The sequence below is a fragment of the Neophocaena asiaeorientalis genome, unplaced genomic scaffold, assembly GCF_003031525.2.
Source record: "Neophocaena asiaeorientalis asiaeorientalis breed wild unplaced genomic scaffold, Neophocaena_asiaeorientalis_V1.1 scaffold78, whole genome shotgun sequence".
Classification (NCBI taxonomy): Eukaryota; Metazoa; Chordata; class Mammalia; order Artiodactyla; family Phocoenidae; genus Neophocaena; species Neophocaena asiaeorientalis.
The window spans coordinates 12,836,212-12,861,414 of record NW_020175018.1 but is presented as its reverse complement, the minus strand read 5'-3'; the positions used below and the strand labels follow the sequence as shown (position 1 = coordinate 12,861,414).

The window sequence follows — 25,203 nt, the reverse complement described above, 5'->3', positions numbered from 1 at the left end:
CTGGTGCAGGGAGCAGAGGAGAGTAAAACTCTGAGAACACTCATTGAAGCCTTAGGCCTGGCCACTGCCCCTCTGTAGTCCAATTCTCAGGGGGACCAGGTAGGGGCCGGGAGGAGGTGTGAGTTTCTGGGGACCTTGGGCTGGAGGGAGGACCACCCCCTTCCCTCTGCTCATGACTCTCAGAATCACCTCAGGGGTGCAAACCCTCTACAGAGGTGTGACAGGCAGGCTGAGGATGCAGGGCATAGGTATGGGTGCTCCCTCTGGGCCCAGAGTCCCTCAACCCTCAGATGGGCACTGGCCTCCCCCAGGGTCAGTGCAGCCTGAGTGCTCTCCCTAGGAGCCAACCTGGGTCTGCCAGGATTGAGTGACCCATGGCTCCTTGGTCTCTACCTATACCTCTGGGGCTCCCTGTCCTGGGATACTGCTACAAACTGAATGTTTGTGTCCCCCCAGAATTCCTGTTGAAATCCTAACCCACAATGCAATGGTATTAGGAGGGGCGCCTTTGGGAGGTAATTAGGTCATGAGAGTGGAGCCTCGTGAATGGGATTAGTGTCCTTATAAGTGACCCCAGAGAGCTCCTCGCCCCTTCCACCATGTGCAGACCCTGTGAGAAGACAGCTGTCTGTGAACCAGGAAATGGGTGGAAATGGGCCCCCACCAGACACCGAATCTGCTAGTGCCTTAATCTTGGACTTCACAGACTCTAAAACTGTAAGAATTAAATTTCTGTTGTTGGGACTTCCCTGGTGGCGCAGTGGTTAAGAATCCATCTGGGGCTTCCCTGGTGGCGCAGTGGTTGAGAGTCCGCCTGCCAATGCAGGGGATAGGGGTTCGTGCCCCGGTCCGGGAGGATCCCACATGCTGCGGAGCGGCTGGGCCCGTGAGCCATGGCCGCTGAGCTTGCGCGTCCGGAGCCCGTGCTCCGCAACGGGAGAGGCCGCAACAGTGAGAGGCCCGCGTACCCCCCCAAAAAAGAAAAGATGGCTTAGGGACTTCCCTGGTGGTGCAGTGGTTAAGAATCCTCCTGCCAAAAAAAAAAAAAGAATCCATCTGCCAGTGTGGGGTACACAGGTTCGATCCCTGGTCCAGGAAGATCCCACATGCCATGGAGCAACTAAGCCCGTGCGCCACAACTACTGAGCCTGCGCTCTAGAGCCCGTGAGCCACAGCTACTGACTCCTAAATCCTAAACTTCTAAGCTTGCCCTTTTTGTCCCTAAATTGCCACATTTCCTATCCATTCCTAATCCCCCATCTTCCTAGAAGTGTCATGTTTCTAAATCTCCTAGATAATCTTCATTCCTGGTCAACCTTTAAAAAAAAAGTTTAGTTTTTTTTAGAGTTAAGCTTTCTGAAAAGAAAATTGATTTCACTTGTTCAGAGCCTTCCTGAAAGACTGGGCTAAGAAAACATCCCAAATATTCTGTCCACTTTCACAGAGTGAAACCATACACTGACAGATTTCCCATCATTTCCCTCTCCTAAAGAGTTACTAAAGGATCTTTTAGGCCTCCTGGACTATTAAAACTATGCTAGGGCCTCTAGTTTGCACAGCTGGCGCGTGGAAGCCTTGCCCTTCTCCCACTGTCTGCTCTTCATCCTCCCTTCCAATGTTCCCCTTCCTACATGGCTGAGGGTTCTCACAGGTTCCCAGTGCACACCAAGTGTTTCCTCCGAGTGTGTGCTGTATTAGGTGGGAGAGGGGGGAGAGGCCCGTCCAGAGGGCCTTGCCAGTATTCCAGGGCCGCAGGGTCCCTCCCTTCCGCGATCAGAGCCCTGCCCCTTTTACCTCCTAATTATCCCCACTAGGAGCAGGGAGCTGCTTCCTCCAGCTCCTGCCCAGTGAGGCTATTTTGGAGAATCGATGTGGAAGGTGGAGGGCTGACTTCTGGTCTTGGAGCTTGTGGACTGGAGTCAGACTACTGCCAAGAGAAGTTAAAAGGCGAGGGATGGTCAAGATTGGCCCCTGCTGGCGAGGAGAGAAAGGGAGGCTATCGGGAAGACAGGGCTGTTGCTCTGAAGGGTAGGCACGGAGGGGTGCCCAGTCTTCCCGTGGCCTGAGTAGACCTTGGGGAGTACACCTTGGGGAGGACTCATGTGAAAAGCAATCCTGGTGAACAGCAGTCTAGAAACTCTGAAGGGCCCTCCCTCCACCAGACAACCAGATCTAGCATGAAATAGACTCTTAACGCCCTGCTGGGCTCACAATAAACAAGGGACATGCATGGCTTTAAGGGTGTGTTTTAGAATAACTAGAAAGCCTGCAGAGTCATGAGCAAGGCGTCCAAAATAAAAATTTATAAAAGAAACCACAGAATAAATTCAAAGAAAACAGAAGGAAGGAGAAAATGAAGTTGAGAAGAAATTAATGAATTAGAAAGACACAATAGGAATATCAAAGCCAAAAGTTGACTCTTGGAAAAGACTTATAATTTAGATAGAAATTTAGAAAAATTTCTCAAAACAGAAAGATATAAGGCACAAATAAACAGAAGTAAAAGAAGGATATAACTATAGATTCTATAGACATTAAATGGATAGGTAAATGTTACGGGTAATGAAATGGGAAATTTCCCAGTAAATTGTAATTTACCCAAATGGATTCAATCTGAGCTGCCCTATAGCCACGACAGAAATCGAATCAATCATTAACAAATCTTCCCACAAATACCAGACAAGCAATATAAACTAAGCATGTTCAAAGTACACAATCTGACAAGTTTTTAAAAATAAACTTTTAATTTTAAAAGTTTTAGTTACAGAAAAATTGTGAAAAGAGTTCCCATATACCCTGCACTCAGTTTCCTGCATTATTAACATATTATATTAGTTTGATACATTTGTTACAATTAACAAACCATCAATGATACTTTATTAACCAAAGTCCATGCTTTTATTCAGACTTCCTTGGTTTGTACATAATGCCCTTTTTCCTGTTCCAAGATCCCACATTACATTTAGTTGTCATGTCTCTCTTTTTTTAACATCTTTACTGGAGTATAATTGCTTTACAATGGTGTGTTAGTTTCTGCTTTATAACAAAGTGAATCAGCTACACATATACATACATTGTCACGTCTCTTTAGGTTTCTTTCGGCTTTGACAGTTTCTCAGATTTTCCTTGGTTCTGATGACCTTGACAGTTTGGAGAAGCGCTGCTCGGGTATTGTGCAGAATGTCCCTCTCTTGGGATTTGTCGGGTGTTTTCCTCATGGTTAGACTGGGGTTATGGGTTTTGGGGGAGAAAGAGTGCAGAGGTCAAGTGCCATTTTTGCATCACATCCCATCGAGGGTACATACTGTCAACATGACTGATCAGTGTTGATGTTGACCTTGGTCACCTGGCTGGGGGGTGACTGTCAGGTTTCTCCATTGCAGTTACCCTTCTTCCCCCTTCCCACACTGTCCTCTTGGGAAGAAAGTCACCCTGCACAGCCCACACCTAAGGAGGGGAGAGTTTTGCTCCACCTCCTTGAGGGCAGGATGTCTACACAAATTATTTGGAATTTTTCTCTACGAGAGGTTTGTATCTTCTCCCCCCTTTACTTATTAATTCAATCATTTATTTATATCAGAATGGGCTCATGGATATTTATTGTATACTTTGGGTTATAATCCAATACTACTTTATTTTGTTGATCAAATTGTTCCAACTTTGGCCATTGGAGCTCCGAAGTCCTTTGTTTCATATATATAAATTTACTTATTTTAAATTTATTTTTATTTTATTTTTGGCTACGTTGGGTCTTTGTTGCTGTGCACAGGCTTTCTCTAGTTGCAGTGAGCGGGGGCTACTCTTCTTTGCAGTGCACGGGCTTCTCATCGCGGTGGCTTCTCTTGTCGCAGAGCACGGGCTCTAGGTGTGCGGGCTTCAGTAGTTGTGGCTCGCAGGCTCTAGACCACAGGCTCAGTAGTTGTGGCACATGGGCTTAGTCGCTCAGCAGCATGTGGGATCTTCCTGGACCAGGGCTCGAACCTGTGCATTGGCAGGCGGATTCTTAATCACTATGCCACCAGGGAAGCCCTCTGAAGTCCTTTTGACATACCGCTTTCATTGTAGTTTTCTCGCAATTTGTTATGACATATATAAATACCCATGGAACCACCACCACAATCAAGACAGTGAACATACTCATCACCCCCCAAAACCCCTCATGCCCCTTCCCTCCTGCTGCTCGTCATCACACACCCCCTACCCCACTCCCAGGCAACCCCCAGGCTGCTTTCTCACCATAAATTACTTTGCATTTTCTAGTTGTATATAAGTGGAACCAAATAGTACATATGCTTTATTGCCTGGCCTCTTTCATTCAGCACAATTATTTTGAGATTCATCTCTTCAGTAGGTTTTGGGTGAGGTGAAGGGGTAGTGGGACATTTGGGTAGAACCCACTGGGGTGTTAGAGAGGGGCGAGTGCTGGGGTCAGGAGGAGTGGCAGAGCAGGGGCTGGGCAGTCATGGAGGGTGAAGCGGTTGGCAGGACTCTTGGGTTCTCCCTTGACGACGGAGGCAGGAGCAGAAAAGGTGAAAATGGTTAGGTGGGAAAGATAGTCAATTGGGTGATTACGCCAGGATGAGGGTGGGGTGCCTGTGGAACATCCCAGCTGACCCAGAGGCAGTTGTAAACCCAGGATAGGGTTGTCCTGAAACCATAGGCTGGGCATTCACGACACAGATGGTAACAGAAACCAGGGTAGGGAAGAGGTGGCCGAGGTCACGTGTATGGGGCCTAGTGGGTCCAAGAATGAACCTTGAAGAACCCAATTCTTAAGAGGCAGGGCTGGGGCTTCCCTGGTGGCGCAGTGGTTAAGAATCTGCCTGCCAATGCAGGGGACACGGGTTCGAGCCCTGGTCCGGGAAGATCCCACATGCTGCGGAGCAACTAAGCCCATGTGCCACAACTACTGAGCCTGTGGTCTAGAGCCTGAGAGCCACAACTACTGAAGCCCGCGAGCCACAATTACTGAACCTGCGTACCTAGAGCCCATGATCTGCAACAAGAGAAGCCACTGCAATGAGTAGCCTGTGTACCACAAGGAAGAGTAACCCCTGCTTGCCATAACTAGAGAAAGCCCACATGCAGCAAAAATAAATAAATAAATACATTTATTAAAAAAATAAAAGAGGCAGGGCCGCATAAGAGAGGGTGAAGGAAAACAAGGAGGGTGAGGTCACGGACTCACGGAGGGACAGGTGCCCAAGAGACTGGCTAGTAGGGTCACATACCAATGGGAGGTCACAGAAGCTACAGCCTAGAATGGGGCTCCTGGGCTGGCACGATCTGGGCTATGCCTGGACAGAGGCTCTGTCCTCTCTCCCGTGTGAGAACCCTGGGTCTTGGCCACCTGTTCCCAGATGTCCCATAGCAACAGGGAACAGCACAGCTACCCCTAGGGTTTGCTCAGACTTGGGCCTAGGGATCCATCCAGCTCAGCCACAGACAGAAGGTTCCTGCCTGGAAAGAACTAAAGAAGAGGCCGTATAGGGACCCAGGGCAGTGAGCATCGGCTGGCAGGCCAAGACACGTGGGCCTGCCCTTACGTCCTGCCCAATCTTGGCCAGGAAGACAAAGTGAGAATTTGCCAAGTATTTTGGTGGAGGATTGGGTTATTGGGTTTCCTTCCTGTATTTGGCAAAGATGGAGCAAGCTGCCAGGTGGGCAAAAATCAGGGGTCTCTAAAACACCCCAGCCTCACTAGCCTCCAGACTCTCCCCATTCATTTCCCCATTTAATTCTGACAGATCTCATTGCAGGAAACACTAACCATTATTGTTATTTTACAGATGGGGAAACTGAGGCTGCAGAAGGGGAGAAGGGAGCTGATGGTTCTCTCTCCTTCCCCCCCTACCCCCACCCCCTGCAGTGCTGTGTAGGCAACAGGCCGCTTTGTAAGCAAGTCACATTCGCCAGGGCTCCAGGCCACACCAGCAAAGGTGCCTGGGGTTGCTGACTCAGCAGGGTGGCACGCCCACCCAGATAGCCCCTCCTGCCAAGCCAAGACGGTCCACTCCCGGCCCCGGCCCCTTAGGAGTCTCCATCTCCACATGGGCTGAAAGAAGTGTCTGGAGCAAATCCCAACCCCAAAGGGTGAGTGACCTGAAGCGGCCTCAGTTTCCCCATCTGTAAAACGGGGCCTGTCGCCCACAGTTCTCGAAGGCTGCGGTTTCCAGGGACCCGCTCGCAGGTGCTCGTCCCAAACCCCCGGAGGGCGCTTGCTGCTCCGGAACCACCCTGGGGCGAGGGGATGGGAGGGCTCTGCGGTTCCTTCCCGGTCCCTATCCCGGCCCCGATTCCCCTTCCCAGGAGGGCACCCCAGAGAAAGCAAAGTCGTTTCAGCAGCCCCCCTGGGTCACCTGCTTCCAAGAAGCCGTCGTCCTCGCCTTCCGCGCCCGCCTCCACCGGCATGCCCAGGTCCCCGTTGGGGCCCGACATTGTGGGCTCGGGCGCCGCAAGGGCAGCGCGAAGATGGGACACAGCGATTGTAGCACAGAAAGCCGGCACAGGGCGGAGGGTGGAGGTGATCAGTGGAACTCGGGACCAGCTGGGCTGAATGCCACAACTGAACGCGCCCGGGCCCCGCCCCCACCCGCTGTGAGACTCCGCCCCACGTCCCGCCCCACTCAGAGCCTGGTCCCTGTCGCAGCCCAGCTCTTGCGCCTCATCCCGGGAGCGGAGCTTTGTGCCCGCCTGGCCTTCAGACTCCGCCTCGCCCCGCCCACAATCTGTCCAGCCTTCAGATCCCCATCCACTCCTCGAGCCCCACCCATCTCCCGGCCGCCGGGAAGGGCCATCCCGGGGCTGCCCGCCGAGAAGCCTAGGTAGTTGAGCCTCGGGCCCTCAGTTTGGGCCAAGGCCGACAGAGGGGTGGGAGGGCTTGGAATCCCCACTCCGCCCTATCCTGCCGCTGGGGACCTGCGGGTCGGCGACTCTGTGCCTTCGGGTGGGCGAAATAAATATGAGACACGTGGTTTCTAAGGCCCCCTGTGTGTATGGAAAATTTTATGGTTCGGGCCACAGAAGAAACGGTGCAGTGGTGCGGGAGGGCAGAAAAAGCCCGATTCGAGGATTCCCACCCATTGTGGGTCGGGCTGGGCGGTTTCTGCGACTCTCCTGGACCCGATGCCGTGATGCTTTCCCTGATAGTCTGAAGGGTTCACTCTCTTTCGATTGGGTGCGTATTACGGATGACGCTGACGGCCACATGGCGAGCTACGTGGCCGAGGTCCTGCGTTCGTCTCCCGGTCACCACCGAGACCAGTTACATTTACACTTTAGAAGCCGGGGCATTTAGCAGACATCCCTAGGTGTGTTTCTTCGGCTCTGACGGATGTGTGGAACTGGGCTCCGAGGACTCACGCCCAGTCCCACCAGAGCTGGCCCTCCCCCCTCGGCCTCACTGTCACTCCGGCAACCTGCAGGGCGCCGGAGACCTGCTCCTTTAAGAGGAGCCTGAGCCTGGGCCATCTTTGTTTCTCGCGCCCTCCCGCTGCGCCGGCGGAGCAAACATGGCCCACGCTGTGCGGGCGCTGTGGCCCGGCGGGCTCGCTCTGACCTGGAGGCTGGGCGGTCGTCCCGCGCTGGGACTCCCCGCGCAGAGCCGGGCCGGCTTAACCGGGGCGGCGGGAGGCCCGGGCCCCGCAGCCACCACCCGCAAGGGGGGCCCACGGCTCCTGGGGGCGGCGGCGCTGGCCCTGGGAGGAGCCCTGGGGCTGTACCACACTGCACGGTGGCACCTGCGCGCCCAGAACCTCCGTGCCGACCGCTCAGCCGCGCAGGTAAGCCCGGGTCGGACCAAGCCTTGGGTAGGGGCGTTCGGGTCAGCGCCGAACTTCGGGACTTCTGGGAACCGGCGGTGTCAGGAATCGCCTCCTCCGTCCGCTCTTAACCTTGGACCAGTGACTTGGTTTTAAGCCCTCGAGCCCTCAGCGTCCTCATCTGTGAAATGGGGCGCTACTGATGCCTGCTGACTAGAATTCTCGTTGTTTCAAAGTCGTTTCTCTACGTGTTTTAAGACTTTTTGATGGAAAGATTTGGAGATCACTGAAAAGGGAAAGCCTCTTGTACAGTGGATGGCTTTACAAACATTTTATCGTGTCCCTCCCACTGTCTCCAAATCCCGAGATTGTGTATTTATTAGGACTGTTATTAGTATTTTTACGGAACTGATGACCCTTAGACTCCAGGCCCTGAGACACGGAGGAACAAGGGTATGTCCCCCAAGCCGGGTGGTGGCCCAGCTGCCCTTGCGATGCTTTGTACACAGCACCAGCATCCCCCTCCCACCCCCACAGGCGCCTCTTTCCTGAACCCATGGGAACAGGAACGGTAGATGGGGAGTGGAATTCCGTGTCTCCCTGCCCGCCCACCTCCGTGGCCCAGCCTCAGTCTCTCATCTCTGAACAATGGGGGAGCGGTACTGCAGCTGTGGCTTTCAAACATGACTATACTGCAAGCTCACGTGAGGCTCTCCTGCCCTGTGCAGGCCAGTGGCCCTGATATAGCGCTCCCCTCTTGTAGATTTGAGGTAGACCCCGCTCGGAAACGCTGGGCTCTGCCTCCACACCCCTTGAAGGGGTCGGGGTGGGCACTCCCAAGTTGAAACAGTTGCATCTGGGGGGGCACACCTGGCGGTGTCTGAAGTTCCCTTGGGACAGGAAGGAGAGGAGAGATGTCTGTCTAGCGTTGGACAGAGATGAGAAGATTCCTCCTACACAGAACAGACTTTCTACCTGGGGAGCCCACTGGATGGGCGCTTGGCTGTCCACTGCAGGAGCCTGCTGCCCACCTCCCTTCACCTCCCTTTCTCCCTGTCACCCATCCCCCATTTCTCCTGAAGTTCTCAGGTCGTCCTAGAAAACTCTCCTGGGAAACTTTTGCTTGGGGGTGGGGCCTGGACCTGGGGGCGGGGCCTGGGCACCAGGCCTCAGAAGCGCCCTCCTCTGCTCCTCATCCAGCTCTCCCTGTCCAGCCGCCTGCAGCTGACTCTGTACCAGTACAAAACGTGTCCCTTCTGCAGCAAGGTCCGCGCCTTCCTCGACTTCCACGCCCTGCCCTACCAGGTGGTGGAGGTGAACCCTGTGCGCAGGGCCGAGATCAAGTTCTCCTCCTACAGGAAGGTGCCCATCCTGTTGGCCCAGGAAGGAGACAGCTTGGTGAGCCTTGGGGAGCTCTCCCCCTGCCCCATTGTCCAGGCTTGTCCTGAGTTGGGCCCTGCTCTGCAGCCCTGGAAGGAACTTGGGCTCTCCGGGCCTCAGCTGAGGATTATGAACCCGTGAGTCTAAGGGAGACAGAGGACCACAGAGCTTAACAACGTGGCTTCTGAAGTCAGGGTGGTCTGGGTTCAAGGTGGGGCTCTGTCACTCACTGGCTGTGTGACTTGGGGCCAGTGACTTAGCCCCTCTGGGTTTGCTTCATTAATCAACAGAGAACCATACTCTCCAGGGTGTAGGGCTTGGCTCCTAGTACGTAGCTTCTGAGTCTTCCTGGCCCCTCAGTGCCCAGGAGGCCAAGCGGGTGAGTGGGCAGGGCTCAGATCCTGGGTCCTCCCCACATTCTCCTCCCCATTAGTCACACTTGGGTCTCCCTTACTCAGGACAGGCTTCCGTGAGGGTGGGGAGTGGGTCCTGGGGGAAGGGAAAGCTCAGTGGGCATCGATTTTAGGGGTGAACCTCCAGGGACAGACAAACAATGCCCAGGGTCCACCCGACCAGCTTCTGCAGAGTGCTTGGGTGTCAGGATTAAGAGCCCCTGGTGATCCTGCCAGTGGCCAGTCAGCCAGTACCCCCCGCCCCCCACAATCTTGATCTAAACCATCCTTTTCTCCAGCAACAACTGAACGACTCCTCTGTCATCATCAGTGCCCTCAAGACCTACCTGGTGTCGGGGTAAGGCGCCCCTGAGGCCCAGGCTGGCACTGCATCTCATCCTGTCACCTATCTCAGGGAGGCCTCCCCTAGGTTCCTGCATGGGAGTGGGGTGGAGCTGCTGCTTAGATTTCCAGGATGGGCCACGGGCATCACTCTGAGACTCCCCCTTCTTCCGTGCATCTCCCTCTGTTGGGGAAGTGCTTCTGGTATCTGCCCCAAGTCCTTCTTGCTGCAGGACCTCCTGTGTCACCCACAGGAGGGTGGGAAAGCTTTTGTGGGTCAGTCCTGGGGCTGGATCAGGCTGGGGTAGATATTCATCCCGAGGAGGTGAGGGCTTAGTCTCCTGGAGGAAGAGGGAGTCAGGGTGAGGCTCTGGATATCTCCCAAAGGCAGCCCCTCGAAGACATCATCACCTACTACCCACCCATGAAGGCTGTGAACGACCAGGGCAAGGAGGTGACCGAATTCTGCAACAAGTACTGGCTCATGCTGGATGAAAAGGAGGCCCAGCGGATGTATGGTGGGAAGGAGGCCAGGACGTGAGTGGGGCCGGGGCCGGCCCTGGGGATGTGGGGAGGGGCTGGTCTCCCCCAGAGGGGACCAGGCTGCGCGAGATGCTGTGAGCGGGGAGCAGCATGGGAGACCACGAGGGCTGGGGCTGAGCCACGGGCGTGACTGACTCTCCTGCGGACCTCCTGCTTCCGTCCGTACACTGGGCTGTCGAGATAGTACGTCTGCTCCCCCAGCTCCCAGGCCCTGGCTCAGGGAGCCCACCTGGCCCACCTTCTGTCCCCCCTTGCCCGCAGGGAGGAGATGAAGTGGCGGCAGTGGGCAGACGACTGGCTGGTGCACCTCATCTCCCCCAATGTGTACCGCACGCCGACCGAAGCCTTGGCCTCCTTTGACTACATTGTCAAGGAGGGCAATTTCGGGACCGTGGAGGGCGCCATGGCCAAGTACATGGGCGCAGCTGCCATGTACTTCATCAGCAAGCGGCTCAAGAGCAGGTGACGGTGCACACGTGTGTGCGCTCGTGTGTGCGCGTGCACTCATGCGCCCGTGCACCTGGGGGCCTGCCCTTCCCAAGTCCCCAGCGTTAGCCAAGCTGAGACTCAAACCCAGAACCCCTGATTGCCTCTCCCAGCCCAGGGCAAGCAGGGCTGGCCTGGGAGTCCAGAGCTGGGTCCCTGCCTTGTACCTTCCTCTGTCTCCCTCTCCATGGTTGGGTCTCTTGTCCCGCTCCACCCCCCGAAGTAGCCTTGGCCCCCCCGGGCCTTCTCGCTCCCCCCACCTGGGCCAGGTTTCGGAGTTCCCCTGATGGACTTCCCCCATTCCTACCCAGGCACCACCTCCAGGACGACGTGCGTGAGGATCTCTACGAGGCTGCCAACAAGTGGGTGGCAGCTGTGGGCAAAGACCGGCCCTTCATGGGGGGCCAGAGGCCGAACCTGGCTGATCTGGTGAGCATGGTGGTGTCAGAGGGTGCACAGACCAAAGGGTCTGTCCTTGGGGTGGGGGAGGCCCAGGCAGGCAATACCTACGTCTCACAGCTCCTCCATCCCAGAGGCATCTGCCTCCACCGGTTGTCAAGGGCTTAAGGAAAACCAGTACTCCAGGCTTCTGCCCAGCAAAATTCCTGGGACAGTGTCTTGTTGGCCTGACTTCAACGCCAATCCTTGAAGCAGTCCTACAGCCAGGGTAGAATATATTGATTGCAAGGCTCTGGTCTTGGAGCGAGTGGTGGGGTCCGCTCTTCCCGAATCCTACAGCCAACCCACACACTTCATTCAAAGCCCTGCGTGCAAAATTGGCCCGTCAGTGGGTCACGGGGCTCCCAGAAAGGGGAGGTGATGGGCCCAGGGCACACACCGGGCAGAGGGCGGGGCGGGCATGGACACCCCCTCTGTACTCGCCCCCCCCGCCCCCAGGCAGTGTACGGTGTGCTGCGTGTGATGGAGGGTCTGGAGGCCTTCGACGACCTGATGCGTCACACTCACATCCAGCCCTGGTACCTGCGGGTGGAGAAGGCCATCGCTGAGGCCCCCCAGTGAACTGAGCATCCCTGCCGGGAGGAGGGAGGGGACGCCGGCTGTGGGGGACCAGGGCCGCTGGGCCAGCACCCGCTGATGCTGTGACACAGTGCAGCAGGGGACAGGATCATTCGACCTCTTGCCCACCTACCCTAACTGCCCCCTCGCTTCTAACACTGGACGTCTGCTGGAGCCCTGGGGCGCTGGGGGACAAAGCCCAGGCTCAGTTTCCATTCACAAATGTACCCCTGCCCCCCGGGGCATGGAAGGCTACCTTCCCACACCAGCTGGACCCCCTCCTGGGCCTCCCTGCTCTTTAGCCTTCTCTGGGGCTCTCAAGGCTGCCGTGTTTACACCCCGTGGGTGGGAATCAGGTTGGGCTCCTGCCCTGGGCAAGGGAAGTAGGGACCGTCCGGTTTGGGGATGCCCCATCCCTGGCTCCCCCTGGTTCCTGCTCTTCCCAGGTGTCCCCAGGACTGTGTGTCATGTTCACAATAAAGAAAAGGTTTGCTGCTCCCCGCGTGGCGGCACCATAGTGGAGGTCCGCAGCCAGTAAATACCGTTTGTCTAGTGCTTACTAAGTGTCAGGCCTGGGTGAAAGGCTCAGTGGGCTTTGTGTCCCATAAGCCCTGGGACACGGCCATGGGATGTGCAGCAGGGAGATGCAGAGATGGCCCAGGGTGCAGGTCCAGTTCTGCTCCCCACTGACCGTGGGGCTCTGGGCAGGGGCACCCCTCTCGGCCCGAGTCTCCTCATCTGTCAGATGGGCACAATGGTGGTCCCCACCTCAAGGGGAAGTTGTGAGGGCTTGATGACAGGATACAGGTCACGTGTGCAGAAGGGTGCCTGGTGCAGCGGGGGCCGGGGTTGTTCCAGTCTTGCTCTGGAGACCAGGAGACGAGGGTGCAGAGGACACAGTGCCTTCCAGGGGCCCCTCTGGCAGCACACAGCCACCCAGGGCTTCAAATCCCAGGCCTGGCACTTCACGGTGGTGGGGTGGTGGGGGGGACGCTGGGACAGAGGGCTATAGAGAGAAGCGGTTCTGGGAACGAGGCAGGGCTGTGGGGTCCCTGTTCCCCTAGTTTCAGCAGATGAGGGGCACACTGGTCTGCTGAGATGGCCCTGCAGAGGCCCGACAGGCAGCCAGTGAGCTGAATTCTACCTCCCGGGCCCTCCCTACTGTGCAGTGACTGGGCAACCCTCTCAGGAGAGTTTAAATTTTTTCTTTGTTAATTTTTTTAAAAAAAAAATTATTTTATCTATTTGTTTTTGGCTGCGTTGGGTCTTCGTTGCTGCGCGCGGGCTTTTCTCTAGTTGCGGCGAGCGGGGGCCACTCTTCGTTGTGATGCACAGGCTTCTCATTGCGGTGGCTTCTCTTGTTGCAGAGCATGGACTCTAGGCCCGCGGGGTTCAGTAGTTGTGGCACGCGGGCTCAGTAGTTGTGGCTCGCGGGCTCTAGATCACAGGCTCAGTAGTTGTGGCGCACGGGCTTAGTTGCTCTGCGGCATGTGGGGTCTTCCCGGACCAGGGCTCAAACCCGTGTCCCCTGCATTGGCAGGCGGATTCTTAACCACTGTGCCACCAGGGAAGCCCTGTTAATTTTTTTAAAACATAAAAACAATTCATGGCTTTTGGGGACTTCCCTGGCAGTCCAGTGGTTAAGACTCCGTGCTCCTAATGCAAGGGGCACGGGTTCTATTCCTGGTCGGGGAACTAAGATCTCACAAGTTGCACGGCGTGGCCAAAAAAAAAAAAAATTCATGGTTTTTGTATTAGCAAACATTCAAATAAGGTAGAAGCGACAAGCACTCTGGAGGCAGACAGTGTCATTTTGGGAGCAGTGGCCTCAGCTTCTGCAGGGCTGTCTGCCACCTGCTTGTTTTTGTTCCCATGGCGAGCATCTGTCCTTGTCACCGTGTCACACTGGCTGGGTCTTCATGGCTGCAGAGTGCTTCTTCCTCTGGGAGGAAGGAGAGAAGCTGAGGCCTGAGGCCACACCAGTCTGTGGGTTGAGGAGCCGTGGAAGCTGCCTCCATGGGGCCAACAGGTGTTGAGGTCTCCCGAGTCACCGCTGTGTCCGGGATGCAGTTCCCCCTTCATTGATCGGCCTTTAAGTCCCAAGGCGCCTTTGCTCCAAGGACCTGCGTTGGCCTGTGGACCCCAGAGCCTCCCTCAGCGGGGCAGGAACTAGGCCAGGAGCACCTTGGGGCTGCATCCCTGCCCCCCTCCCCACTTTGCCTGCTCTTCACAGACAGCCTTTTCCTTGTCACCCCCCAGGGTTACTTGGTGCTTTCCCAGCTGCTCAAGGAGGCCGACTCGCCTTTCTCTGTCTCAATCCCAAATTCCCCAAAGGGAGCATTTGATGTGACCTGCTTGGGATGAGGCGTCCACCTTAAGTCCATGGCACCGTGGCCTGGGGAGGGTCTCACGTCCCACAGCCCCACCCTGTGCTCCCTGCCCTTTCTGCTCCCTGCTAAATCCAGTGATCGTGTCTTCCTCTTGAGGCCTGGTCTGGCTAAGGAGGTGCCAGGGGCAGGCCAGACCCCAGCTACTCATCACCACCCCTCTCCTTGTTTTCACAGAGATGTTTTCTTCTGTCTTTGCATGTCTCAGAGGAGGATATGGTTGATGGCAGAGCCATGCCGGGGATAGGGGCCTCACTCCTCACTGGGGCTTTATCCCTGGGGCTGCAGCAGGCAGAGAGGAGCCTGCCCACACCCTCCTCACCCACCTCCACTAAATGGTCACCTTGATGAAAAGTCACCTTGATGAAAAGGACTGTGCTAACTAGACCCATTCCCTGTGACGGGCTGGAGAATGGCCAGTCAACGCAAGGCCACCACGGGGCACTGAGTCCTGCTTCTGTCATGGAGTATTTCCCCCAGAGGTGACAACCTTGCCTCAGTTACCTTTTCCCATAACCAGCAGAGGGCGGTAGAGGATGCAAAAGCCCTGTAGGGGATGGCCACAAGACCTGGTGCTGCCACCTTGTGGCCAATTCTGGGATCGCACCTTTGGGCCATCTTCATTTTCCAGGGACTCTCTTTGCCCATCTGTAAAATGGGTTTAGCATGCAAAGTGCTGAAGATGGGTAGGTAGGAAAAGTCACACCTTTCAGGGGGAAAGGCCGCAAGCTAGGAACCCTTGCCCCATCTTGGTAATGCTTAGGTCGTGGCTTGTGCCTGTGGGCATTGGTAGCAGCAGAAGGCCTGAAGTGGGAACTCTGCAATTGTTTGCTGTGACCTTGGGCAAGCCCCATCCTTTCCCGTCCATGGGCAAGCTCTCGGAGGTCAGTTACCCTTCATGGGGTTGTTGAAATCAGGGATGGGAAGGTTGCACAAAGTTGATGTGCATTGTTGATGTGTGAGGGGTGTTTTTCTGCAGCCGGTGGGGTCTACTGTCTCTTCTCAGAACACACTCCCTGCTGTTTCCTGCTGGGCTCCTGGAGTTCACGGCCAAGTGCTCCAGGAAGTAAGAAGGGAAGAGAGCCGTGAGAATGGCGAGATCCCTCCTCCCTGGGAGTCAGGGAGGGCTCCCTGAGGAGAGCAAGCCACAGCAGGGGCTTTAAGGATTAGGATTCTGGTTCACTATTCTCGTTAGATTATTAAATTTAAAATTTTCATTTTGATTATGCAACTAATTGTTCATTGTGCATAAATAGAGCTTGTGGATAAGCAAAAAGATACCAATTATTCACAGACCCATCACTGAGATTTAAACATTTAAATATCAAAAATTTTTAAAGTTTTGAGACTTCCCTGGCTGTCCAGTGGTTAAGACTCCGCGCTCTCAATGCAGGGGGCACAGGTTCGATACCTGGTCGGGGAACTAAGATCCCATAAGGTGCGTGGTGTAGCCAAAAAAAGAAAAAAAATTTTTTTTTTTGGAGAATAGCCTTCTAGTTATTTTTTATGTATCTGCATATAGTGTGTATGTGTGTGTGTGTGTATATATATACACACACATAAAATATTTTATATTTATATATATAATTTATATTTTATGTACAATATTTATATCTAACAGTTAAATGGGGCCTATTTTGTGGCAAGCACCATTTTAAGCACTTTACACATATTACCTCATTTAATCCTTTCAACATCCCTATGAAGTAAGTACAGATATTCCCATTTTACAGATGAGGAAGCTGAGGCATCAGAAAGGTTAAGTGAATTGCCTGGTGTCACACAGTAAATGGCACAGGCAGGATTTGAACCCAGATCTCCTGGCTCCAGAGTCGATGATCTTAATCACAATGTCACATTACTTCTCTCTCTCTCTAGATACATATTTTTTGAAATAAAAATTCAGATCACACAGTAGCTCCTGAATCACATTCCAGATCAGTAACTGTTCTCCCTCACCATTTCTAATGACTGTTCCACAGTATGCCATGCTCCACTGGATGACTCTTCCCTAATTTTTTTAACCAGTCCGATGGGAAGGATGCGGACGGGCAGAAGTGTCTAAAGGGGAACAGACGTGGTAGTGGGGGGATGGTGTGGGGTGGGCTGAATAATGGCCCCCAAATATATCCAGGTCCTAATCCCTGGAGCCTGGGAACGTTACCTTATGTGGTAAAGACACTCTGTAGGTGTGATTAAATTAATGATTTTGAGATTGAGAGATTTTCCTGGATTATCCAGATGAGCCCTAAATGTAATCACAGTCTCTTTATAAGAGGGAGGCTGAGGGAGGTTTGACTAAAGAACAGGAGATGTGAGAACAGAAGTGAGAGGTTGGAATGACGCCAGGAAGAGGTCGAGAGCCAAGGAAAGCAGCCAGCCTCCAGAAGCCAGAAGAGGCAAGGAAATGAATTCTCCTTGAGAGCTTCTGAAAGGAACCAGCCCTGTGGGACACCTTGATTTCGGCTCAGGTGAGATTGATTTTGGATTTCTGGCCTCTAGAACTGTAAAGGAATAAATGTGTGTGTGTGTGTGTGTGTGTGTTTCGCTGTGCCACGCAGCATGCGGGATCTTAGTTCTCTGACCAGGGATCGAACCTGTGTCCCCTGCAATGGAAGCACGGAGTCTTAACCACTGGACTACCAGGGAAGTCCTGCTTTTGTGTTGTTTTAAGATGCTACGTTTGTGATGATTTGTAGCAGCAGCCGTAGGACACTAATACAAATGGTACAGACCAGTGTAGTCAGGGAAGAGAAGCGGCTACAGGGAGCCAGGTGACCTGTGGGCAAGTCCCTTGCCCTGTGTCAGTTTCCTCCTCCCTAAAATGAGGGGCAGGGGTTGGGCCCTTTGGTGCAGCAGGGGACCCCCAACCCTGGCAGGTGTGGGTGGAGCCAGCTCATGGGGCTTTCACAACTGCCGTGGGGAGATAATGTTTGGTCCTCGGCCACAGGGACCGTGCTGAGCGGAGATAGCAAATGGCCCGAAGAGACTGTTCCTTTGTGCCGCTCCCCCGCCAGCCTCTGTGTTATGGGACGCTGACAGCAGGAGAGGCCTAGGCTTGCCTGGCCCCTGGGGGCTGGGGTGGGCCTCTGGCCTTCTTGTTTCCTTCCTGCACTCCTGCATCACTCCCCTCCTGCTGGCCTTCCCACCCAGCACTGGCCAGCCTCTCCAGCCACTGTAACTGGGACTCGCTGGTCTGCTCCTGCTTCTTGGCCCTGGAGGGCAGGGACCAAGGTCCACGCCTGGGCAGAGGGGCCCGGCAGGCAGGCTGTTCCTCTTCTCACCCTTCCCCTACATTCCAACCTGCCCAGACCAGCAAGATGCGGACTGGGGACAGCCTGGCCAGAGCTGAGGTTGAGAACAGGGCTTCAGAGTCAGCAAAAGTGGTTTGAATCCCGGCTCAACATGTGCCCTTTTCTGGGGGGTGGGGGGACGCTATGGCTTGTGGGATCTTAGTTCCCTGAACAGGGATCGAACCCGGGCCCTCAGCATTGAGAGTGAGAAGTCCTAACCACTGGACCGCCAGGGAATTCCCAACATTTGCCCTTTGTATGAACCGGGGGAGTCCCTTCCAGCTCTGAGCTGTAAGGCAAATATTGTGCCCATCTTGCTCGTGAGGAAACTGAGGCTCAGAGAGGCATGAGATTTGCCCAGGATCACGCCGCCAGGTGCCAGGATTCAAGCACAGGCCTGCCCCACTTTTCTCCAGCTCTCTGTGGCCTCCTGGCCAGGAGAGCAGCCAGACGCCAGGTGTCACCTACCTGAGGTGAGGCAAGGAGCACCTGCCCCTCAGTGAAGGTCCCTGCAGGTGGGTCGTGGCATGGTTCCAGGCCGCCGGGCCTGCTCTGGGGGCAGGGGCCCCAGCAGAGCCCATGGCATCTTCAACCCCCAAGCATGCAGCGGGAGTGGGGTCCTCTGACCTGCCTTCGAGGCCACGTCACCTGCTCACGGTGGGGCCCTGGGCAAGTCCCTTCCCCTCCTGGAGTCTTAGTTTCTGCCTCTGTAAAATGGGGACATGGCGGCAGCAGCGCTTGTGCCCTGTGTTTGCAGAGCCCCAGCTGGCGCGCAGCAATGGCGCTCCCATGACTGAGAGACGAGAAGGTCTGGCTTCAGAAAGGAAGCACGAAGAGGATGGGCCAGATCCCACGGTGGGAGCTGCCCCCACCCCCATCCCATGCCAGAAATCCCCGGCCTCCTCACCCCGGGAAGGAGGGAGGGGGGACTGGAATGAAAAGCATTTAGGGGAAATCACTCTGAGAGTTTGGAATCCAGGATGGGGCAGGGGAGCTGCGAGATAAAACTCTTTATTAAGGACCAGCCATTTCCGTTTCCTGTCTCATTTCAACTTTCCAGCAGCCCTCCCAGGCTCGTCTGGAGGTAGGACGGAGGTCTGAAATGCGTCTCGCTGGGCTAAAATCAGGGTTGTCAGCAGGGGAGCGTTCCTTCCGCAGGCTCTCCAGGACTTGGTCCTTGCCTTTTCCAGTTTCTAGAAGCCGCAGCATGCCTTGACTCGGGCCTCCTTCCTCCATCTTCAAAGCCAGCGACCTCGGGCTGAGTCCTCGCCCGCCTCCCCGCCTCTCTCCCTGCCTCTGTCTCCCACGTGGCAGGATCTTGTGACTCCACTGGATCCCCCTGGATAATCCAGGCTACTCTCCCTATTTTAAGGTCAGCACCTTAATTCCATCTGTGACTTTAATTAGCCTTTGCCATGCCACCTAATTCACAGGTGGTGGGGGTTACGACGTGGCTGTCTTTGGGAGGGGGTATAGTTCTGCTTCCCACACCATAGAACATTTGGATGGGTTTTATCCGATTAGTAACTATTCATTAAGCATGTAGTGGGTGCCGTGCACCTACTGGGAACAGCAGTGAGAAAGCCAGCCGGTACGCCCACCCTCTAGTTAGCGGGGAGAAGTGCAAGGGAGAAGAACAAACGGCATGGAACAGGGCTTTCATAGGAAGCAGGGTGGCCAGCGACAGCCTCTGTAAGAAAGTGACATTCAATTAAAGACTGGAAGGAGGGATGAAGGAACAAAGGAGGGAGGTTGGCTTGGTGACACATCAAGTGTCACCCACCTCAGAGCACCTCCCAAAATTAACTTCTGTGCTGGAGAAGCCCCACTCCCAGCTGGAAAGAACTGAGGACCTGGGAACCTGGGACCCGGCCACCGTCCCAAGGAGAAGCCTGGACGGGGGCGGGCGGGGACGACCAACTTGACAAGACCCAACCAATGGTTGGGAAATGGTTTATGCCCGTTACCCTGGTAACAGGCTGCCGCAAGTGGCATATTTGTTTCCTATGGCTGCCATAACAAATCACCATGAACTTGGATAGCCGAAAACAATAGAAATGAATTCTCTCACAGTTCAGGAGGCCAGAAGCCAGAAATCCAGGTGCCAGCAGGGTTGGTTCCTTCTGGAGGGTCTGAGGGAGAAATCGTTCCTGCCTCTCCCCTCGCTTCAGGTGGCTGCCTGCAATCCTATTTTTTTTTTGGCCGCACCCGAGGCTTGCGGGGTCTTAGTTCCCTGACCAGGGCTCGAACCCGCACCCCCTGCAGTGGAAGCATGGAGTCTTAACCACTGGACCACCAGGGAAGTCCCAATCCTTGGCATTTTCTGACATGTCGATGCATCACTCCAACCTCTGCCTCTGTCCTCACGTGGCCTTCTCCCTGCGTGGCGCTCTCTTGCCTGTCCAGATTTCCCTCTTTTATAAAGACACCAGTCATTGGACTTAGGGCCCACCCTCACCCAGGATGACCCCATCTTGACTTGATTACATCTGCAAAAACCCTACTTCCAAATCAAGCAACGTCTGAGCTTCCCAGTGGACAAGAATTTTGGGGAGACACTGTTCAACCCAGCACAGGTGGTATATGCGTTTCACGCCAGGGCACACTTCTGTGTCTCCCTACAGCCTCGGAATGCCAGAGCCCCCTGGCACGTTCTCCAGGCTGCTTCCTACAGCGCCCCACCAGCCAGTGGCACCAAGGGCTGTCAGTGGGGGGATGGGGACGGGGGTGTCGAGTTATATAATGAACACTCCATTGAGCTCTCTGTGCACTGGGCACTGCTAGAGGTACAACTGCAGACACATTCCCTGTTCCCAGAAAGTGAATAAAGAACGTCCAGGGGGGCCCTCCGGCATCTCTACGTCAGAAGGATGGGCAGGAACCAAATCTGAGGCTGGGGAGGGGCAGCCAGTGAAGTGAAGAGAGGCACAGTGGTGTCTGGAGGTGCTTCAAGCAGGAGACAAGGGATCAGCTCGGCTGGACATGGGCTGAATCAGGTGAGGGCTGAGGAAGGACCAGACTCACTATCTCCTGGGGCACTGGAGACCTGTCAGAGCACCCCAAATACAATGAACATCCATTCTAAAGAGGGGGTGCCTCCAGAAGCCCAGAGCGGGTAGCTACTCTGAGGGGTAGCTTTCTCATGTTCTCTCATGAGAAAAAGGGATTTGTATTCTAACATGTAAACAGCCCATGCCACCCAAGCCCAGGTCAGGAAAACCATGGCTCCATCATCAGCTCTGAAACAACTTTATTAGAAGGCTGTTTTAAATGACAAATTCCAATTATTTCTTAATTTGCTTGGTCACCAATTCCAGTTATAACTCTATTTATATATAACAATAAATCTTGCATTGATCTTTGCATCCTATTTAAATTGTCCTCATCAGGCCATTCTGGTGAATGGAAGTGTGGCCGTGCAGTCGCACGCTGACCAGCATTACTGAGCAGGGGTAGCGGGGGGCCCAGGACAGAGGGAGCCCGCTTCACAGGTACGGGTGGGGAGCCGGCCGCCCTCTCCCCTGGCCCCCACCCCAAACTCACAGTGATAGGCACCTCACTGCCTTGTCTTTCAAAAAGGGTGAATAAAGAAATCCCTCCCAGTCTAAGAAATGATTTGGACTTCCATCCTGAACAGGGTTGAGATTTCCCCCCGTCTTCCTGGCCCCTGATCAAACCCTCAGATCCTAAGGCTTCCTAGGTGCTGGCCCTGCCCTGACCCGCCGAAGGACCGTCTCTCCGTGATCAGGGCCCTTCTGCCTTCTTGCCTTTCTTCTGTCGCCAGTTCCGAAAGAAATTTCTTTGGACAGACGTGGTGCAGCAGCGAGAAGGGTCACTGCCACGGCCCCCTCCTTCCTCTTCCCACCCCACCTCACAGGTGTTGGGAAGGTGCAGTCAACCAGGAACATAAATATGAATAAAAAATGAACTTGAAAATGACGGGCTATTAATTAAACACATCTATAAAAATAGTTAGGACATAACTCTGTTCAAATAAATACAAAATAAATAGGCTCCAAGCAGTGTGATACGTTGCATCAGTGGAATGTGAGGCTGGTCCCACTTTGCCCCAGTTGGGATTGGACACGAATCCCCGGGGCGTCAGAAACAGACTTTAACGCGGTCGGCCGAGCCACTGGCTCTCTTTGTCTTCTCCCTGGAAGAGCAGAACTTGTACATTTGTCCGGCTTGTCTTTCTGAACAAAGCCCTTTTTCCAACAATACATAATGAAGGCCTTGAACACCTTTTCCTTCTCTCACCGGGGCGTGCAGACTCAGGGCAGAAACCACTGCCCTCATGCCGGCGGGAAGGGACAGGGAGTTAGTTCTGAGCTGGTGCCAGTCCTGCCAGGGGCCGGGGCCCGCTCGGAGCCCCACGAGCCCCCCAGCAGCAGGGAGCAGAGGCCCTCTGGGTCCCAGGACCCATGAAGCCATGTGCCAGGACGCCAGGCAGCCTTGCCCTCGTCACACACATGGGCATCCAGGTGCCCATCTGCGGGGCAGCTCAGAAGCCAGACTCCTCCCTCTTCCCTGCCAGTGGCTGCACTGCCAGTTGGGAAGTCGGGCTTAGGTCAGGTAGAACCACCCTTCCCCACGGACTGGGCGGAGAGGAGCAGTGTGGCGGGGGGGAGTGGGCTGCGGGCCCTCCTCCTACCATTTGAAACAGCAGCAAGGAAGGAAGCAAGGTGGGCCCGGGGAGGACGCTCAGCAGGCCCGAAGGCGCCCCGCGCCAATGGTCTGGCTGCGAGGACGCGATGGAAGAACTAAGCCAGCCTCGCAGCCCAGCTATTTGGCAGGCAGCACGGGAAGTGTCCCGTCCCCACGCACGCGAGCCTGAGTCCTGCTGAGCCCTGGACCCTGAGGGACACCCACAGGTCTTCCCTGGAATGGACCCGAGGGTCAGCCAGGGTCAGCAGGACAGACCCAGCGGGGGCCGGCTCTGCCCCCAGCCCTGCAGGTGCGTCCCAGGGTCTTCACAGCTTGGCTTCAGTCAGCTCAGTGTTGGCACATTCACAGAATGAGATGGCTCCACATCCCGGGGCTGCAGGCCCAGGATCAGTGAGTCTGCGGGCAGGCTGGCCTCCCTCCCGTCACCGCGACTGCACACCCAGGGTGATCTTCAGGTTCTCGTACACCACGTAGCTGATGCTCACGGCCGGAATCACCTTCATGAAGTTGGGGGCCAGCCCCCGGTACAGGCCAAAGGCCCCCTCGGTCCGCAGGATCTGTCTGAAGAGGCTGCTCATGGTCACCTCCGGGGCGCCCTCAATGGAGGCTGCAGGGAGCGAGATCGCCCGTCAGGGGCCTTTCGCCGGCCCCTCCCTACGTCCCAACCTGCCCGGGGAGACGGGCCCCTGGGGACTGACTGGCCTAAGACCAGCCTTACCTTGGGCCTGCATCCGGGTCCTGACCAGGGCCAGTGGGTAGCTGGCCAGCTGGCCACAGGTGCTGGACATGGTGCCACAGGCCAGGAGCACAAACACGCCGGGGTCTGCACTGTTCACCGCATAGCGCTGTAGCCAGGCATTCTTGAGTGTCTGAAAGGGCAGAGGGGGGGCGGGGATGAGCCAAAGGGCCTCCAGGCCCCAGGAAGAAAGGGCTTGTGAGGCAGTGAGAGACTGGGGCGCTGAAGGGACAGTTACCGGATCCACACAGGAGGCGTTGCCCCATCACATGGGATCCGCGAGGCCACTGTAACCTGATTCACTTGGCCTGGGCCGGCCTGGGGCTGGCTGGGCTCCCGGCCTGCCTGACCTTTGTTTCTGCTGTCACTGGGGATTTCTGGATAGGATGGGGATGCCGCAGGGGCAGGCCCTCCCTTCCCTCCCCCGAGAGCCGGACTCCTGTGCTCCGGAGTCTGCTGGGGGCCCAGGAAGCCCCCAGGGCATCGTGCCCTGTAGATCTGCCTGCCAAGCCCCTGGGGGTACAGGACCTGGGGGCTGCCAGGGGCAGGCAGTGTGACAGGACACCCCTGCAATGGACAGGTGAGTCTGGAAGGAGACAAAGCGGGGTGGAGGGGTGACACATGGCCAGGAGGGGGTTTCTGAATCTCTGCTGCTTCTCAAGGGGCCTGAGTCCCCTAGGGCCTCACCTCGTAGACGGCCAGGTCTATCCCAGCGTAGGGGATGATCCCTAGCATGTTGGGAACATAGCCTTTGTAGAAGGCGGCCACGCCCTCTCTGGCCAGGATCTTCCTGGCGCAGTCCAGCATGCCCGAGTACTGGCCTGTTTTGCGCAGGGCCATCCGGGTCTTCAGGACCTGCAGAGCCCAATGGAAGTGACGGAAGTGTGAGCCCAGCCCACTCCGCACCCTCACCTCCACGCACACTGCCCACCCCAGGACCAACGTGGCCCTCACCTCCATCGGGTAGATGCTGCTCTGGGCAATGGCCCCTGCCAAGGACCCTGCCACAAGCCTCTCGTGAATCCTCAGAGTCTCCTGGTCACTCCCAACGAGACGCTTGATCTGGAACAGGGAGCAAACAGACTGATACCCCCCACCAGAGACCAGCATACCTGCTCCTGCCCTGCCCTTCCTCCCGGAGCCTGTCAGCTTTAGCCAAGACCTGGTGTCCCTGGCACTTTTGATGCTGCCCAGAAATGGAAGGAACTGGCCCCCAGTGGAACTGGTTGCTGGCAGAGCTGGGGTCAGGCTCAGGCCTTCCCACCCCCCTCACCTAGCCCTGCTGTCCCTCAGGTACGAGGACTGGTTCCAGGTTCCAGGGAATCAACAGGGCAGGGACCTCATTCCAGGGGAAGCTCAGGAAGCAGCTGCTGATGGGCGACTCTGCCTGGGGAGCTGGGTCCTCACCTGTTCATAGGCCATGAACTTGATGGCCGACTCGGGGGCAATTTTGAGGACGTTGATGCCATTGCCGCGCCAGAGTGATTTGGCCCCTCCTTCTCGAATCATCTGGGTGAAGCCACCCACGATGCACATGTTGTTGCTGCGGGAGGCGTGGACCTGGGGGCGGGGAAGGACAAGCGGTCAGAAGGAGCTCAGCGGCCACAGGGCCACCGTTGCCTGACAAAGAGCCAAGATCAACGGCAGGCAGGCTCCGCCCTCGTGGCACTCTGAGGCCAGCTCGGTACCCTGAGAGTCACGTGGCCGCTCTAGGTCCCACTAGATTCTGCTGTGCACCTGCTGGTGCCAACCCCATGCTAAACACCTCCACAAGGACTACTTTAAAAAAAGTTGAGCTTTTTGGACTTCCCTGGTGGCCAAGGCAGGGGACATGGGTTCCAGCCCTGGTCCGGGAAGATCCCACGTGCCGCGGAGCAACTAAGCCCGTGAGCCACAACTACTGAGCCTGTGTGCTACAACTACTGAAGCCCGCACGCCTAGAGCACGGGCTCCGCAACAGGAGAAGCCACCGCAATGAGAAGCCCGCGCACCGCAACTAAGAGTAGCCCCCGCTCACTGCAACTAGAGAAAGCCCGCGCGCAGCAACGAAGACCCAACGCAGCCAAAAAATAAATTAAAAAAAAAAAAAATTGAGCTTTTTATTATGGAAAATTTTCAAACATATATAAAAGTATAGAGGACTACATAATGAGCTTCCATGAACCCATAATGAGCTTCAACCATCATAAAACCATCCAA

The 25,203-nt window shown here is 55.6% G+C and overlaps 2 protein-coding genes across 5 annotated transcripts in view; one reads left to right on the top strand and one right to left on the bottom strand.

Annotated features, from left to right (window-relative positions):
* The first annotated feature begins 7,510 nt into the window (after positions 1 to 7,510).
* Positions 7,511 to 12,442, top strand: PTGES2 (prostaglandin E synthase 2). The gene is made up of 7 exons (XM_024762784.1): positions 7,511 to 7,781; positions 8,961 to 9,158; positions 9,832 to 9,890; positions 10,262 to 10,411; positions 10,679 to 10,879; positions 11,215 to 11,332; positions 11,801 to 12,442. The coding sequence occupies exons 1-7, from the start codon at positions 7,512 to 7,514 to the stop codon at positions 11,921 to 11,923; spliced, it is 1,119 nt and encodes a 372-aa protein (XP_024618552.1). The 5' UTR covers position 7,511; the 3' UTR covers positions 11,924 to 12,442.
* Positions 12,443 to 20,833: 8,391 nt separating this feature from the next.
* The window catches only part of SLC25A25 (solute carrier family 25 member 25), a 33,605-nt gene continuing 29,235 nt past the window's right edge, over positions 20,834 to 25,203 (bottom strand). For all 4 annotated transcript variants that reach the window (XM_024762374.1, XM_024762370.1, XM_024762373.1 and 1 more), the window contains 5 exons: positions 24,412 to 24,564; positions 23,959 to 24,066; positions 23,692 to 23,859; positions 22,987 to 23,137; positions 20,834 to 22,875 (listed from right to left, as the gene is read on the bottom strand). In XM_024762374.1, coding sequence (XP_024618142.1) covers positions 22,691 to 22,875; positions 22,987 to 23,137; positions 23,692 to 23,859; positions 23,959 to 24,066; positions 24,412 to 24,564 — 765 coding nt within the window. In that variant the 3' untranslated portion in view covers positions 20,834 to 22,690. The remainder of the gene's footprint in view (positions 22,876 to 22,986; positions 23,138 to 23,691; positions 23,860 to 23,958; positions 24,067 to 24,411; positions 24,565 to 25,203) is intronic.